This window comes from Pseudomyrmex gracilis, unplaced genomic scaffold (assembly GCF_002006095.1).
Source record: "Pseudomyrmex gracilis isolate BER0280 unplaced genomic scaffold, ASM200609v1 scaffold_4, whole genome shotgun sequence".
NCBI classification, from domain to species: Eukaryota; Metazoa; Arthropoda; class Insecta; order Hymenoptera; family Formicidae; genus Pseudomyrmex; species Pseudomyrmex gracilis.
Window position 1 is genome coordinate 757,934 of NW_018020588.1, and position 17,563 is coordinate 775,496.

Consider the following 17,563-nt stretch of genomic DNA (forward strand, 5'->3'; position numbering starts at 1 on the left):
CCGATGCGCTTGAGATGTCGATATCTACCTACATATCCGGTATAGTCTGGAACACACAAAACTATCTGCATAAGATTAGTTCACGTGCGTGTTAACCCAAGAGCGCGTGTTTAGCCGTACCGGTTAGATGTGCGTAGTTACGCTTAGATATTTTTGGACAATCTTCGGTGTTTTTACACCGATTTCTTCAGTTTATCAGTATTTTTAACGAACGTACAACTCCGTGGCTTGTACCCAAACCACGGTTTAGAACCTGTGTCACGATTCCTAAAGACTTAGAATGGCGTATGGACTAGCTTGAAACGGTCCTTTGAGCCATATATGCACCAAACCAAACCTATCTGCATAAGATTGATGCACACGTGCACGTGAGAGCGATTCTTCCACGTGAAAAAGTAAGATCATTATGTACATATTATATGTAAAATGTTTAAAAAATTTTAATATTTATATGTTGTGTAAAAATTGATTTTACAATTGATTTTACTTTGTTTATTCTCAGAACTTCTTGTTTCTTTGTTCTTAGTTTGACGCCATAAGTAGCTAACTACAAGCAAAGATTAAGGACAGAAAAAGAACAAAAAGGAAGAGCAAAAGTGTTGTTCGAATAATAACCTGCGCGGATTGGTACAGATTTGGCGCGAATCGTTTCAGCGAAGTTTCACAAAGATCTAAGCGATTTCTTCTTGCGCTTCCTTGAGTGCTTGCTCATTTTTGCAAAGGATTGAGATGATATAACAATTCGGACAAGATCTTAAAGAAGAAAGGACTACGCACAAAGTATTCTGCTTTTATTCAAGTTTGAATATACATCTATTACGTTTCCAGAGCATGATCCTCAAGTTTAAAATGTGATCTAACCTTATTTTCTCGCGATTTATAGAAGAACTTTTCAAGTCTTTCTTTTATATACGTTGTAATATTGTCTATCGCTAGTAACAATTATCATATTTGTTGAATATTTTTTACTATTTGCATGTGGAGTTGTGTATTGTCTTTCCTGTTGAAAGAAAATTTCATATATCTTTAAGATAATAGCACAGAGCGTTCTCAACACCTGTTGAGTTTGCTGGATAATTAATTGCGTTAGAATTTATTACAAGCATGATAATAATCTTATGCATGCAGTTTTTTTCTTTTTTTTTAAGCGACAAACTCAGCTCTCTACATAATGTAACGGTACTTCTGATATTTGATCAGAGTTTGATGTAAAATTTTTATACATGTGTTTAAAGAATGTGAGAGAACCATAATTACGAACGCATATGAAATTGACCAATTGCTGCTCGCACAATCGTATTGTATTACCAATTGACCAAAGCAATTGATTAATCCTGCATTTGTTTCTTGTAGTTGAATATTCATTTTCAAACACCTTGCTTTTGTCTTCGTTTACACATATATTTTTGAACAAAAACATTATTTTTTCTTTAAATAAAAAACAGTTTTTGACTAATAAATAAATATACTGCATGTTTGTAAAATTATTTCTCACGAGTATATAGTTGTGCAAATTAAATAAATTATGCTAACTGAAATAACCTAACCCTAACCCTAATCTGACCTAACCTAACCTAACTTAACAAACTTTTCTTAATCTGTCTTTTAATTAAATTATAATTTTTCTTGTTGCAGATGTTGACACTTTTGTGATAACTTTACTGTCTCATTAAGAACTGTTTGTATATTGAAATCTCTCTTTCTATGAAGTATACATACATTATCTATAATAATGAAAAGACAAGAACAAATTAACGAAGTTCGCACAATTATTGTATCATTGTTGGCCTCTTATCAACATAACTTGTCGCTTGCTGCTCTTGACAATGCGTATTTTAGAGTGGAAAATGAACGTGTACCTTGGCGCAAGTTGGGCTATGAGAGCTTGTGTGCGTTTCTCAGAAGTATGCCAGAGGACTTTGAAGTCTACTCGATGAATGGTACTAATTATGTTAGAGGTCTTGAATCAGAAAAGAGTTCGCATGTAAAATCACTTGTGAGCCGACAAAAGAGCAATTCAAAACCGAGATGTTTTTCATCCCATGCCTCGTTATCGTACACGTCATCGTCGTACCCGCGTACTACAATTCATATTTCCATGCTAACCACTCTTGTACAATATATCAATACATTTTCAAATGGTATTAGCGTACAGGATGCTATAAGGTTTATGCGAACACAATATCCTAATATAAGATTGTGTGTGAATGATTTGAAGACGCAACTGCGCGAGGTATCGCACCAAGTGTATCTAGATAACAATATGATTTATTCGCGACATAGTATAGATAACTCTCAGAGGTATGATCCCCAGCAATTGAGATCAAAGCCAAATTTACAAGCTAATTCACACACAGTTTCAAGTATGGGACCTGTATTCGTCGCTGCGGGTTTATCTGATGAGGAAGATGTCGATAATACTGGTGTTGTGGCAGATGACTATGAAAACAATCAGTCAAGGAGATCGAGTGAAGAGTTTGAGAGAGATTTTCGAAATAGTAATCAAATGCTAAACGGGATAATAAACGATCATGATGACGTTGGTATGAATGACATTACTGTAGTGCAGAACGCAAAAACAAACCTACCATATTCTGAAAGGGTGAAAGAATTGATCAATGATAAGATAAAATTACGATTGAGCAAATTGATACAAAAATATCCAGATGGCATTAAATGCGCCGAATTGCCTGATAAATATTTGAAGGAATTTAACGTACATCTGAATTATACCGAACTTGGATTTACTAGTGTGCGTGAGTTTATATTTTACTTGCCAAATATCTTTTACATGAAGAGGCTGGACGTAGACGGTGACTTTTTGTTATTAAGCGCGGATAAAAGACCGACGGTTCCTGAATTGCAATCGAGTAGAAACGAAAATATTGAAGAGGAGCGACAGTTGTATAACAATGAAGAAGAATTTGATCGAGCTAAGAGTCCTCCAATTCCGACTGACATAGTAAGTAACATGATGTTTATTATATAAGTATTATAATAATTTTATTGATATGCAACATTTTTGTTTAAAAACAATATAAGCTTTGTGATCTTTATACTAATGTAAAAGAATCTTATTGTACGGCTGTGTGGTAAAATCGATATTATAGAAAAAAAAAAAAAATTCTGAAAGTATACAATACAATACTTTCAAACAATTAATATAATTTATAATTTTATAGCCTGCCAACATAGCCAATCGAGCATTTGTTCCCGATGATGCAATGAAGTACCATGAAAGTATAAAGCTAATACCAGTGACCGAGTTAAAGGAAAAGAAATTTCTTGAAGTATACGTTTCAGAAGTATTCAATCCAAGCTTTTTTTGGATTCATCTTAGACAATATAGAGATCAACTTATACAATTGATGGAAGATATAAAGTAAGTACACACAAAGAATATTTATCTATTGCTCGCAATATTCGAGTTTTGAAACTTACAAATTTTTTTTTATTTCCAGTGAGTTCTATACTTGCAATTTTTCGAAGTACATTGTTCCAAAGGTTGGATTGATAAAAGGTCTACATTGCGCGTGTGTTTATGATGAGAGATGGCACAGAGGTGTTATTAAGAGCGTGAAGCCAGATTTTCAAGTAACAGTGAGTAAAAAACATCTAACAAAATAACGAATAAAAAAAGAATTTAAAAAAAAAAGTTTATTTTTATTAATTGTGATATTTATATATTTCCAACAGATATTGTTTATTGATTACGGTACAGTAAAAACATATTTGCCTGATGACATATGCTATTTGCATAAACGATTCGCTCGTTTGCCTGTACAAGCGATACCTTGCGGCTTATTTAATGTTAGGCCACATGTCGGTGATCGCTGGAGTAGTACTGCGAATAAAAACTTCTGCGACAGAATCTCGGGACATCTCTTAGCCGCAACCGTTCATTCTGTTGACACTACGGTAATAATTTTTATTTCTAATATAGTTTATAATATATCTTATACAAAAGATAGTTTAGAGTTTTTAATTTTTTAATTTTATATAATTATGTTTTAAGTATTTAGTATTGAAGAATAATCGTGTGTGTTGTGCAAAATTTAATCATGTGTTTTACATCTTTATATTAATAAATTATTCAATTTATTAATAACACTGTAGAATTTGTACATATATGCGCGCGCAATAAAAAACTATATATGCATATATTATTTATCTAATTTGTATTTTTACAGCACAATTCCTTGATGGTTATTCTCACTGACACCAGTGAAGAGGAAGAGGAAGTTCATATTAATGATTGGCTAGTAAACCGAAATCTAGCGCAATGCGCTGAAACGGTGCGTATGTGTTATTTTTTATTTTTTTATAAAGATTGTAATGTATGCAATAGAAGTGGTGGACATAAGGTTGTCAAAAGGTCAGATGCGGAAAACACAATTAATATAGATAAAACACAAAATAGAAAAAAGAGAGCACAAACATCCGAGAGATTATCCGTTGAAGAGAGCAAAAATAGAGAAAAAGAGAATGTCAAGGCTTCGTGTAACGTCCCGTTCAGCGGAGAAAAGTTATTGCTTAAATTAAAGAATATTAACTCGCAAAATTCTAAATCGCAATCGAAAACTCATTCGCAAATTAAATCATCGAAATTACTTGAGAAACTAGCTGCATTTTCAGAAAAGCAAAAAACGATGAATGCCACATTTTCCTCTAATTCGAGCGTTGGCACATCAAAAACAAATGAGAGTTTTGAACGTGATACGCAAGAGAGCAATGTAGGAACGGAAATAAATTCAAATTTGATTTCGAGATATGAGATGAAAGATTTCGACGATGAGATACTCGATGAGAGAAGGTTGTTTGGAGAATTCTCCAGTATATATGGTGGGCAGGGTCATAAAGTGCCTTGTGATTGGTCTGCAAACTTCAAGGACGATTCTCCTCAAAGGACTGTTACAGCATGTTACAACTCAAACAGTCTTGCAACAAAACTTAAGCTTACAAACACGGAAGAGAATAAATCACAGAGAAATGTCAACTTATTAGAAAAACCTATTAGACCATGTCCATATTTTCAGCAGTTAGCTGAAAGAGAAGCCGAAAGGAAGTATATTTGGACACCCGATATGAATGTCAAGCGTACCGTTAACAACATGTCTCAGACTATAGCAAGTCTGAAACAAAGAGTGGAAATACCTACTGACGAGTACATAGCTGTGACCGTACCCGTCAATGTAATGAAACTTGTGCGTGATAGCGATCAATCTCAAGATACATTAAATTCTACTACGAGTAGTACTTCTGTTGAGATCAATAGCGCATCTTGTGATATTTCAAATTCCACTGCGAAATCTTTTGGGATCAGTGACGTATCCTCTTGTGAGAAATTGACAGAAAAATGTCCCGTAAATAAAAATGGTGAAATATGCGAAAAAACATCGAGTCAGAAAATGGAGGAAGATGGAAATTCTAACGCAGATGTAACATTAGATTCATCTAAATGCGATACAGACAGTTGCTCTGAATCTGATACAACCAATAAACCGGTCAATATAAAATACCAAGGGCTTCTGAATTATTTGATAGAGAATATGCGGAAAAATTCGACGGACTCGAACTTGATGACAAAATCTTCCAGTAGCAGACAGAATCAGACGTCTTCACGCAATTGTAGTAGCAATAGCAGCATTAACAGCAGTAACAGTGATCACTACGCAATAACCTCAATACACAATGAAAATTACGAGATGCTCTATCAAAAGGAAATATCTAATAAACTAAACACGTCGTCATCGAGTAACTTCAATTTAGACAACGAATCTGAGATGACTAAGCTTTTGTCTTCCGATTCTTTCACTTCTATTGATAATTCGAATCACGATCAGTCAAATCAGTCCTGTGAAGTATCCACCACTTTTTCTAATAATGATATAAAACAGCATCTGACGAATTATGACAAGAGTTTGGAAGACAATACTACTGTTTCTTTTTCTGATTCGGAACAATCAAATCATTCCTTGAAAAATGATTCTATTAATTCCAATATTGTTCAAAATATTGATTCGAAATTATGTCGAACAAATGACATCTTACAAAACGATTCTATTGTTTCTTCTACTATTTGCGATTTAAAACCTCAACCAAACGTGGCAGTAGTAACCTCAATTTTCTCGAAGTTTCAACAAATGTTAAAAATTACGCAAAGTTTAACCATGAAGAAAGACTATTCTGATTTAGATTCTGACGATTTGAGTGACTCGGATGATAACACTAACAACAGTAACAAGGTGAATGAGAAAAATGTCAAAAGCGACAAAAGCTGCGACATGATTCATAGTATGAGTGATGAGACAAGTGTCAAAGATGACAAAAACTGCAACGAAGAAGTTCATTATATTCAAAACGACAAAAGTATCCAAAATATCAGAAATGACGAGACACACAATAATAAGAACGAATCAATGAATGAGTCAAAATGTTCACTCGTTGCGTACACACAGCCATCAAATAATCAAACATCCGATGAGGTATTATCTTTCAATGATTGCGATATACAGCCTGATAACAGTAAATGGGACGCTAATTTAGACGAAGAATATTTTTCTTTTTTTTTGAATAATTTGAATAATTACTGCAAAATTCAAAATCACCAAAAATGATATATAATGCGTGTGTTACATTGCAAGTTTGTTAAAAAAAAGAACGACGTTTATCTCAATCATATACACACGCACGCACGTACACGCACACATATGTATCTACATAGCGTTGGGATTGTATTGTATACTAATCATTTTGTTGAAGATTAGGTGTTAGAGGATCTACCATTTCTGCATTAATATTAATATCGGTGATGATAATAATTATTCTTTTAAGTGATTGTGTGTTGTATATACTTGATTGTGAACACACTACATATATATATATATGTATAGATATACATATATATATATATATATATACATATATATATATAGTATACATTATCATATACATTTTTATTTCTTTACCTATGTGAATTAACTCTTTAAATCTTGGTCTTATTTTGAGAAAAATTTAAATCTTATAATGTCATGTATATTATTATATGTACATTCTGTAATAAGACAAGTAATGTACAATAAAGAGAGATACAACAGAGTACAAAAACTGTGTAAAATTATTACTCAACACATGTAGACACATACAAAAGCACCATGATTTCCGCATTTGTGCTTATTATATTTAAATATTAATATGATAAAACATTTAACTATTAACAGAATTTTTGATGCTCTACATTATACATTTGTTTTTTTTTTTTTTTTTTTTTTTTTAATTAACTTAAATATTAATTAAAAATTTTCTCAAACATTTAATCTCTTATAATTGTATCATAACGATATTGAGAGACAAAATATTTGATCTGATTTGTATTCTTTGTTTTTGTTACTCAGGATACTGTTGACATGGCAAATTTAGTAAAGTATGCTCTAAACATTTACAATCGACTACCTATATATTGTTTTGCGGAGGACAATTTAATACCTGAAAGACGCAACCAAGGAACATCTACAGAAGATATACAAGAAACACGCTCAATTTCTTCTGAACAGGTTCCTCGCGATAGTCTGAAAAAGCAGAAAATAAAACCGCCTCCAGGTTTTAAGCCTATCAAGGAGACCAAGCTCCGTTTATCGACAACAGAAAGTTCTTCTAATTATGCTCTTGGAAATGTATCAAATCCAGTAAATTCACCCGCGAAAACATCACCAGTTAGTATTTTGACCGATTCGAAGAGCGAAACCAGTTCTATCGATATCATTTTGGGGCTCTGGAACGAAAATATTACGTTATATAATAGAATATTCGATGCCTTGCCCAATATAATATTAAAAGAAACGGTGGATAATGAGGCTATGTTAGAAAATCATATAACAATTCAGAAAAAGTTAAACACGATCCTACACAGCTTTGTGAAAGCATTAAAATTAGACGATGATAAACCCAACGTCAATACGTCTAATACTTTAAACGGAGCAATGTCAAACAATGATTGGATCGATTCGGCATTCAAGAACACGCTCAGCTCGAATAATGAGGTTTTGAATCAGGTGTTTGAAACTACTACTACTAATGTTTCACCAAATCCGTTTAATTCGAGCAATAGTGACGAATATAGTTCCTCAAATTTATTTAAGACCGGTGAGCTCAGTCCATCTATAAGTTCTCATTCACCTTTTTCTTCAATGTTTAAGAATTATATACCAAACAATTCTTGCTTCTCAAATGATAATCAGAAAACCGAAAATGTTCTTCTGACGATGTCTAGCACTTCCAACAATATCACGTCATCACCTTCTTGCAACGTGACCAAGTCTGTACCTAAGGAAACAAACCCCTTTAGGATGTTTATGACTGGTGAATTTCAGAGCCAAGAGACGCAGAATCAAGTGACGAACTCCGAATTAAATTCAAACTCGTCATATTGTACCAGTGAAAATTCACAGAATCATTTCTCGATAATAAAAGATATGAATATTCAAACGACGAATAGCAATTGCACTCCTATAGAACATTTTTACATCAATAATCATGAAAAGTATTCACCAAAAATAGTCTATGAATCTGGTCCGGTTATGTACAATACTCAGACGAAACAAGATAAAAGTATCGGTCAAAATAACAATAATTTTGACAACGCTCAAAACACATTTAACTTAAACCAATGCGACAAGAACTTCCCGCTTAGTTACAATGTCGCTACTTCAACCTCGAATCAGTGTTATATAACTCAACCATCGATGAAGAACTTACAAACATCGTCAGTAACAAACAATGAACCGAAGCATCAACTGCATAACAGTAACATAAACGAGCAACCTGCGCAAATTAGAACGTACATGGAAAATCCGGAACAGTTGATTAACTGGAATGGTTTTTCCCCAAAACATCACAATGAAAATTTTACACTCACCACGCCTCAAGAGAGACAAACAACCAATATGCCTCAGAGGGAATCGATTTGTAACATCAAAGACTTTGTATCTCGGAATGTATATCAAACGCCTGATCTGAATTATGTTAATCAAATTAATTATTTAAGAAAAAATTTGAGTGACATATGCTTGAATCTTCACAAGTTGCCGTATAAGGAGACGCAAAACCTTGAAGAAAAACAGAATAGTTGTAATACTCTGGCTAGTCACTCTTTCTTCTTCAAACCAATTGGTACGTATAATTTTGTACTAAATATTTATTTGATTTAAAAGTTTTTACTTTAATATACTTAATACATGTATAATATAGATTTTTTATCTTCTCCGGTAAGATGTCCGATAGATGTATGTAGAATATAGCGACAAAGAATATATAAAAATTGAAAATAATAAATAATTATACTATATAATAGATATTTTTATATAGTTGATAAATTTATTTATATACATACATAAACATATATATATACATTAATAAATAATAATTTGAAAAATAATATTTTCTTTATTTTTAATATAGATCCAATGAAAGGTGCGTCATTAATTTTTCACGTTGACGGAAATGGCTGGATATTAGTATACGAATTTATAGAATCTTTCACAGACTTGACATATTCTTCTCTGGTAACTATAATAGAAGCGATGGATTTAAAAGAAGCGTGTCAATTCAAAAATGTCCAGAGATACGAATATCCAAGAGCATTTTTAGATCTGGATAGGTACGTTAAAAATACTTGAAATATACACAGATATTAATTAAGTTATTATTTATTGTAGAAATCAGCAATTACGCGATAATACATTTAATTATACCATATACTTTACAATTTTTCATTTTAAAATTACATTCTATCTAATGTAAATATATTGTATTTTTAAAAATTATAGACACTCTTTAAATCTTCCACGGGATTCAGAGCACCATATTACTTCTGTTCTTTTAATCTCTTTTCACACCGCATTGTTATTGCTATATAAACTAAAAAAAATTTTACCGGAGGAGATAGAAAACATTTACAAGAGATCGATATATCCCAAAAACGATTCCATTCTCAACAAGATATTTGTAAGTATTTAACATCATTCTAAAGCTTACGCTAGAGTTTTAATTGTGAATAAATAACATACATTTCATACATCTTTTTTGAGACGCTATAACTTTTTTTTTTTTTTAAATATATAAAATGTTTATTGCTTTGTATACTAGTGTAGAACATTTAATTAATGCTTTTTGATTATTGCAGACACTGATGATTGATTACGTGAACTTCAAACAAGAAATAGAACAATTTCAAGTAAGAGATAGAACAAACACTCTAATATAGAAAAATATGTAACAATATACAGAACGTAGAACAAGATTCTATTCTTATAAGACAAGATTTAAAACCTATAAGAATTGTAATATGTTTACAGTAGTTACGTTCTATTCGACCTACATCGATAACATAAGTCTGTGATTACTGAACAAAGATAGAAATATTGATATATACCATATATGAAAAAAGATACTTTGTAAGAATGATTACGTTCAGAAAATTCGACAGTTGTACAACAGTTGAGAGATCGTCACTTGTAATAGGACTATTCCTCAAAACCTGCCTTGATTTCAAAAGTATTTCTCAATCGTTGTGCAACTGTTGAGTTTCTGAACGTAATAAATGTGTGCTTTTTTATTTTTTAACAGTGATAAATAACAGTACAATGTATGGCTCATGTTGAAGCACTTTTATTTAGAATATCTTCTGCAAAAGATGTGATTATTGCTTAGAATTAAATCGTGAGAGAATTTTGCAAAATATTTATAATTCACATTAGTTTTGCAAAGTTGTACAATAGTTTGTACAACATATAAGATAACACATAGCTTTAATACGTAAAATTTCATCGTAGCTAACACCTAAAATTCAATCACTTTTTTGCTATTTTGTGTTGTACACATTGTTTCCAGTAATATGATAAATATGATAGAAACATTATGTGAGCGTTTAAGAAATCGATGCAATTTAATGTGTTATAGACTTTTCAGTTGTTATTAGTTTCAAGTTATTTCTTACTGACTGATCATATTTTTGTTCTCCTCAACACTTACCTCTTCGTCGCTTTAAGTATCTAAACAATATATATACATATCTATATATAGATATATTTTTGTAATAATTTTGTAAACAAAACCATCTCTAAGTCAAAATCAACAAGAGCAGACAGAATTAAAAGAATTAAGAGAAAATAAAACTGTATGAAATACAAATGTGTGATTTTTATTGTGAGTACTTGAAATATTCTGAATATTGGAATAGCTATAAAAGATACTTGAAAATATGTGTGACACTTATTAAAAGAAATATACTACATCATATTGTAATTAAAAATGTAAATTTTGGTTTCGAAGTATTTTGAGATTTAATTAAATTCCACCATATATGTAGATTGTATATGTACATTTGATTGATATGTACATTTTGATAAATATAAGAATATTGGGATAAGAGACATTGAAGATTTTGAAAATAATGTTTTTATGAAGAAATTGATTTTTTGCAACAGAAGTTTTTTTTCAAAAAAAAATAGGAAATATCTCGCGATATCTCGCTATCCTGTTTCGATTGTATATTACTTTCAACATGGCGTCTAGCAGACTATTGGAGCCGAAGAGCAGCGAGTTTACGAGTTGACGACGTTCTGTTGATCTTTCGTACAGGTCTTTAACCAACCGATTAAATTTTCCATCTCCAAAAAATGGCCGAAGGCGAAAAAGAGCTAACGGGTTTGGCAAAACATTTTAATAGCCAAACTATGTACGGCCGAGCAAATGTAAGTGATTTAACCTTAAAGCTCAATTGACGTTCGAAAACGAGGTTCGTATTCTCTCACTATCTATAAGAATAGACTTCAGTTTTTCATTAATTTTCCAGGTAACGAAGGCCACATATGTCGGATTAGGAATAATCGCTCTGTACTTCGCATTGAGGAAGAAGAAGAAGACGTAGTTCCTGAATTAAGATCGCAGTCATGTTATGTAATAACCAATACGTTTGGCCGTATAATATTTTACAAATTTCTTCAAATAAATAGTTAAATGTTTCTTTTATAAATTTATTTTGGTCGTTACTTAGTACTTGGTCTACTTTATGTTGATATCACATGTTAACGTAGACAACTATCAAATAGTGTCATTATGAACAAGTGCGATCGGTGGAAAAAAAACAGTTTAACATCTGTTAATTTTCTGCTGAAATATAGAATGTTGTGAGAAAAAAAGAGACTATTTAAAACAATCTCTATACCTATAAATGTATATACACAAGTTATACTACTAATATACTAATAATTTAAGTATTAAAATTATATATTTCTCTATCAATATATTTTGTCTACATTCTCTTTGATTGTTTGATTTACATTTTTAAAAATATATTTATTTATTTCAATATGCATTGTGTCTCTTTTAAGAAAATATGGATAGCATGTGTATACTTGTGCCAGTTGATAATATTTTAAGTGGACATATCTGATTTGTAAAAACATTTTCTTCACGAGGAATGACTTCTCTGTCACGTAAATAAAACCAGGTTGAATAATTTATATCAATGTATGTTGATTGTGTTTAAATTTATTTTATATACAAACAAAATTTATTCAAAGCACATTTGAAGTTCTGTAGAGAGGAGGTACATTTACATTGGTGACAATATATGATTTCAGCTGCGTTAAATTAAAGAGCTAGTTTATGGAATTGATTTGTACGATATGCTTTGGCAGCGATGAAACAGAGACACTGGCCAGAATAAAGACCTAATTCAAGAATTATGTATATATATATTTTTTGTATTAAAAAACCGTTATAGCACTCTTTGTAAAAAATTCACAATTGTGTAAATGTGTTTTTTTCACGGATTATAGGTTTTCAAGAATTATAGTTTTATAAAGAAAGTAGTTTTGCTTTATTTATTTATTTAATGAATATGTGTGTAAGAGAAAAAGAACATGAATTTCAATAACTTCAACTTTGATATTTTACAAACAAAATTGAAAATGTGGCAAAAACACATTTTTATCAATTTCTTTTCTTCGATGATCTTTTGATAGAATATATATAAACGTGTTCCAGAATAATCAGATTAATGGTTTTTTCATTTATATTATTTGAATTAGTGCCTTTTTTCTTAGCCATTGACTATCATCATACTCGATGAGATATCTCTAAGTTGTACATAAAAATATATTGAAATAGCGAATAGAGTATGATAAATAATTGCAAGATAGTAGATTCTTATATAATACTTACATAATATATACATATGTGTCAGTACTTATAATACGAATACACACATAGTAAATGAGCTCGATAGAAATTTTATGACTAGAATGATGAATCTCATCTTTTGTCAATACCTACCTACCTACGAGAGCGTTTTGTTTCCCTCTGTGCTTATATCTAATGTTTTTCTTTTTTTTTTTTCTTCAGCAAGAATATATCTATTTATCTATCTAGTTTTTCTCTACAAGTATGTAATAATTTATAATATATATGTATAAGTATGTAATAATTTTTTCAAGATATATCAGGAAAAATCACGCGAGTCTCATGACAAGGTCACACGCAATAGCGAGGCGAATTGTAGCTTTTGTGTATATACACGAGCTTGTGTGAAAATGCCTTCCATCACTGAGAAATGTAAAATATCTATAAATCTAAATAACAGAGTCGCACGTACATGATTGTGTTATTCTTCTGATAAACAATTGATATCCCTTGACTATCAAACGTCGGGATCCACAGGACATTACTGTTCATTAGACGTCCATGTTCATTAATTATCCATGTGACTTTATTTGAACGTATATAATGAACATCTAATGAATGTGTCTTTTTTTTCGGAGTTTTGCTACAAACATTATCTAGAGGATAATTTTATAGGTATTTTATGTATTTTTCAGTGATGACAGAAGCCATCGTCACATACAAGCCGGACAGTTGACAAAGTCTTATTTTTATATTATTAACTATCACGGAGAATTACAATATAGAAACGCTGAATTAGACAGTCTGCGATTATTGGTATAATTTTCATATCGCATAAAGAGCATCAGACGAGCTCAAATAATTTTAAATTATTTTTCACAGCAGAAGAGAAGTATTTGAGGTCGAATATATATTCGAACACATATTCGTATTCAGTGTAATTCGTAAATGTAAATCTATATATATGTTTATATACGCGGTTCTTATATATAATACAATCTAAATTTTTGAATGACTTTTTATTTTCTTAAAATAATGTATACGTATCGTATATTTGCTTACCCGTGTGATAAATGTAATGTTTGCAGTTCGATATTACATTACGTTTTATTAGTGGAATTTAGATTAACACTTACGTATTCTGTGATGTCTGACGACAGTGTCTACATCGTTTTTTTTTTGTTTTTTGTTTTTTTGTTTTTTTTTTAGTATATTTGGTTTTTTCAATGTTGCCTTAATAATATATCTTTTTCCGTGATTTTATGATTCGAATAAAAATATGTACAATTGTATTACTCGTTGATCCTTCGCTCTTCGCACAAAGAAACTTATAAAAAAGTAAGAAGTTCAGAAAAATATAAAAACTCCAGTTTTTTTTTTTCGTTTGATTTGTGTATATTGTTTAATAAAATAGCCATCACAAATTTTCCGGTTTGTTCGAGAAACACGCCGTTGAAAAAGATGGATCGTTTTAACCGATTGTTGTTTAATCTCGCGTTAACGATTACAGAAACCGGAACTCTCTCTCTCTCTCTCTTAGGAAACAAACATCATGTCTTGAATACACAATTTTCGCGGAGCAACAATGCAAGTGTGCGCATACGCAGAACACAAGATCTTCAAGAGAGCAAAAATACCCTCGGGGGAATGTCTGTTGACTTCTGTACTTTTTTTTTTTTTGACTTTGGCGAAATCCGATTTGTCTTCTCGACTACGTGACCGACAGAAATGCCAGAAGTTCATGAAATCGTCTAGTCCAACTTAGCGAATTACTTCTTAACTCATCTTTTTGTGTATAACTTTGTTTCAGTGAAGCTGAACTGACAGTCGGACACAAGTTTGTGCGATTGAAGAAAGAAGTAAGAAGACTCTTTTATTGAATTAAAACTCTGCGTTTTTGCGAAAATATAACGTAACATTGTTGCGCAATTTAAGTTTGATTAAATTTCACTTTTTTTGCGTCTCGCGATTATCTTTCGTCATCCCGTGTTTGTAACGTACTTACTATCCCAGTAAAATTGATTTTGTGATCTACGTATATATATATATTTTTTTTTAATTTTCTTCTATTATGTTAACTAATATTTCACACAGAACAAAAACTCTATTAGACATCTATTAGATATCGCATGGAGCTGTTGACGTTCAACGGATATCTAATGGAATTTTTGTTTTGAGTAGAATTGTTATCATTTTTTTTGCAACGGAGTTCTGATTTGATTTTTGAGATTCTATTGTACAATGTATTTTTGATACACTTTTTTTTATGTCTTTTTATAACTATAACAAGAAGCAATCTTCCTTACTTTATTTTTTTTTTTTGTAATTTGTTACTTAGTTTTTTGAATGACAGTGAAAAAAATGATTGCGCGGACAGCGGAAGCACTACGCGAGAGCGATCCAGCCGAGCGTCTTCTCTTCGAGTGTTCTTCTGAAAATGTTGTGTAGCGACACGTAACGTCGATTTCTTTTCTTGATTGCTCGGCTAGAGCATCTTCGAGGCAATACGGAAACTTCTTCAAGAATTATTTGAAAAGTCGTCTCGCCGCAAGAAACCTTGCTTTTCCGAACTCTCTCGCGCAGCAGGAAACGCAAAAGACTTATCCTTAACGAGTCTTTTTCTCGTCACGCTGTCCCACGGGATCGCGACGTCTGAGCACACGAGGAGAGAATTGGTCCGAGTTATTCCCGAGGGAACAATAATATCGAGTGTTCGCCGCAGCGGAGAATCTTGTTTTTGTATCGTTTCATTTTGGAACCGCACACCGGCGACATCCTCCTTGGCACAATTTATCGGAATTATCAAAGCCGGCTCTCGAAGAAAGATGGAAAACATTAAGATCGTATCAAATGAGCGTATTACTTTTTTTTAAAGTCTTTCTTTTCAACTTGCGAAATCTCTCAGATAAGGGATTCTCGATAAGGAGAAAGTTTTTCCTGGACTGGATAATAAACGGAAGGAATACAGTCATTGGCTGCCCATTGTGACGCGGAATGGTTATTCGTCCGTTCTATTTCTTCCGTATTTCTTCTTGCTCAAACTAACTAGATGAGATTCTCAACAATAAATAATTCAGCGTTGAATAGCGGCGCCTGTCTCAGTAGCATTGTTCCCTATATATAAATCACATTTCTCACATTCATTCCTTTCGATACTTTCCCCGATATTTTACTCCCTGGTGAATTATTAATCACAAATGGTACATAAAAAACAGTTTTTTGTTTTATTTATTATAGACATTGCTGCGTGAAACATCGTTATTATTCTTCATGTTTTGACCAACCAAAAAAAATCTCGATCTCACCGGTCGAAGCAACCTGATTCTTTTTATTTTGCGAGATAACAAATGTAAAAAATAATGACACTTATTCAGCGTTGCGGTAATAAATCAGTTTCTTGATTCTTCCGTCGGTGCGAATCATTAGAAATTCTTGATATTTGACGAAAAAACAATTAGTTGTGATCCTTACATTATGTAAACGATAAGAACATCAATTACTGTTCACTACAGCGTGGAATCGCCATTTTCTTTTCTGGCCCAGCTGTTCCTCCGACCGTTCGACGCCCTCGACATCTGACTGGGACTTCTTGGCGGATAATAAACGCTGGTTCCGGGACTGCTGCTCTTCACGCTCTGTCTGGTGCTGCCGTTGGACACGTGAATGTTGTTGTTGTAACTTATGGTGTTGGCGCGATGAAGATGACCGCGTCTGACCGAGTTCCTCAGCTCGATGTTCGTCGTGTTGGTGACGATCGATTCGTCGTAATTCTGAAATTCCGGACTGTCACGGCCAGGTCCGAACAGCTTGGACGAGCAAAACAGCTTGAGGAATATCTTCTTGAATTTCCGGCCGAAGATCACGTAAATGATGAAGTTAATACTGCTGTTAATGGTCACCAGGAGATTGCCTGTCTGCACCATCCAATTTGGCGGATCTTCGATGAAGTTCTCGTAGATGTTCGAGACCAGCGGCAGAACGTTGCAGATCAGGAACACCACCACCACGCACAGCAGCATCGTCGCCAGACCGATTTCACGACGCTGATGACGCGACAGCTCCTGGAGATCCCTGTTCGCTTTTCTGACCTAAAAATCAGCATACACGCAAAAATGCGTTGTGAAAGACGTAAAGGAAAAGTGAAATAAAAAAGCGATTTTTATTTGAAAAACTACAGTTAAGAGCAATAAAAAGCAAAAAAAATGTTATTTCAGAAAAGCACGTTACTTCTTATATATTTATCGGAACAAGGATAAATATGTTATAGCATTTCTTGATACAAGATTATACCGTACTGAGATTACATTACGAGGAATGATAAATATTTTTTCTTGTGACAAAAGATCGGATAACTAGTTTAGAAGTAGATAATATACCACAA

General features: G+C 32.4%; 2 protein-coding genes and 1 long non-coding RNA gene across 7 annotated transcripts in view; 2 read left to right on the forward strand and 1 right to left on the reverse strand.

Moving 5' to 3' along the window:
* The first annotated feature begins 332 nt into the window (after positions 1 to 332).
* On the forward strand, positions 333 to 11,184 carry LOC109856261. 2 transcript variants are annotated; one of them, XM_020431337.1, is made up of 11 exons: positions 333 to 395; positions 527 to 780; positions 1,636 to 2,962; positions 3,183 to 3,382; positions 3,462 to 3,600; positions 3,697 to 3,918; positions 4,191 to 4,295; positions 7,395 to 9,168; positions 9,457 to 9,655; positions 9,825 to 10,002; positions 10,181 to 11,184. In XM_020431337.1, exons 3-11 carry the CDS (start codon positions 1,733 to 1,735, stop codon positions 10,259 to 10,261), a joined length of 4,128 nt encoding a protein of 1,375 aa, XP_020286926.1. In that variant the 5' UTR covers positions 333 to 395; positions 527 to 780; positions 1,636 to 1,732; the 3' UTR covers positions 10,262 to 11,184. The 2 variants fall into 2 exon arrangements, with proteins under 2 accessions (XP_020286926.1, XP_020286918.1); XM_020431329.1 differs by lacking the exons at positions 7,395 to 9,168; positions 9,457 to 9,655; positions 9,825 to 10,002; positions 10,181 to 11,184 and having other exon boundaries at positions 4,191 to 6,624.
* Positions 11,185 to 11,555: 371 nt separating this feature from the next.
* On the forward strand, positions 11,556 to 12,184 carry LOC109856218. The gene is made up of 2 exons (XR_002250370.1): positions 11,556 to 11,750; positions 11,852 to 12,184. It is a non-coding gene; the product is annotated as an uncharacterized LOC109856218 (long non-coding RNA).
* A 349-nt stretch (positions 12,185 to 12,533) lies between these two features.
* LOC109856193 (FMRFamide receptor-like) overlaps positions 12,534 to 17,563 on the reverse strand; it is a 32,935-nt gene continuing 27,905 nt past the window's right edge. For all 4 annotated transcript variants that reach the window (XM_020431222.1, XM_020431214.1, XM_020431205.1 and 1 more), the window contains one exon: positions 12,534 to 17,270. In XM_020431222.1, coding sequence (XP_020286811.1) covers positions 16,689 to 17,270 — 582 coding nt within the window. In that variant the 3' untranslated portion in view covers positions 12,534 to 16,688. The remainder of the gene's footprint in view (positions 17,271 to 17,563) is intronic.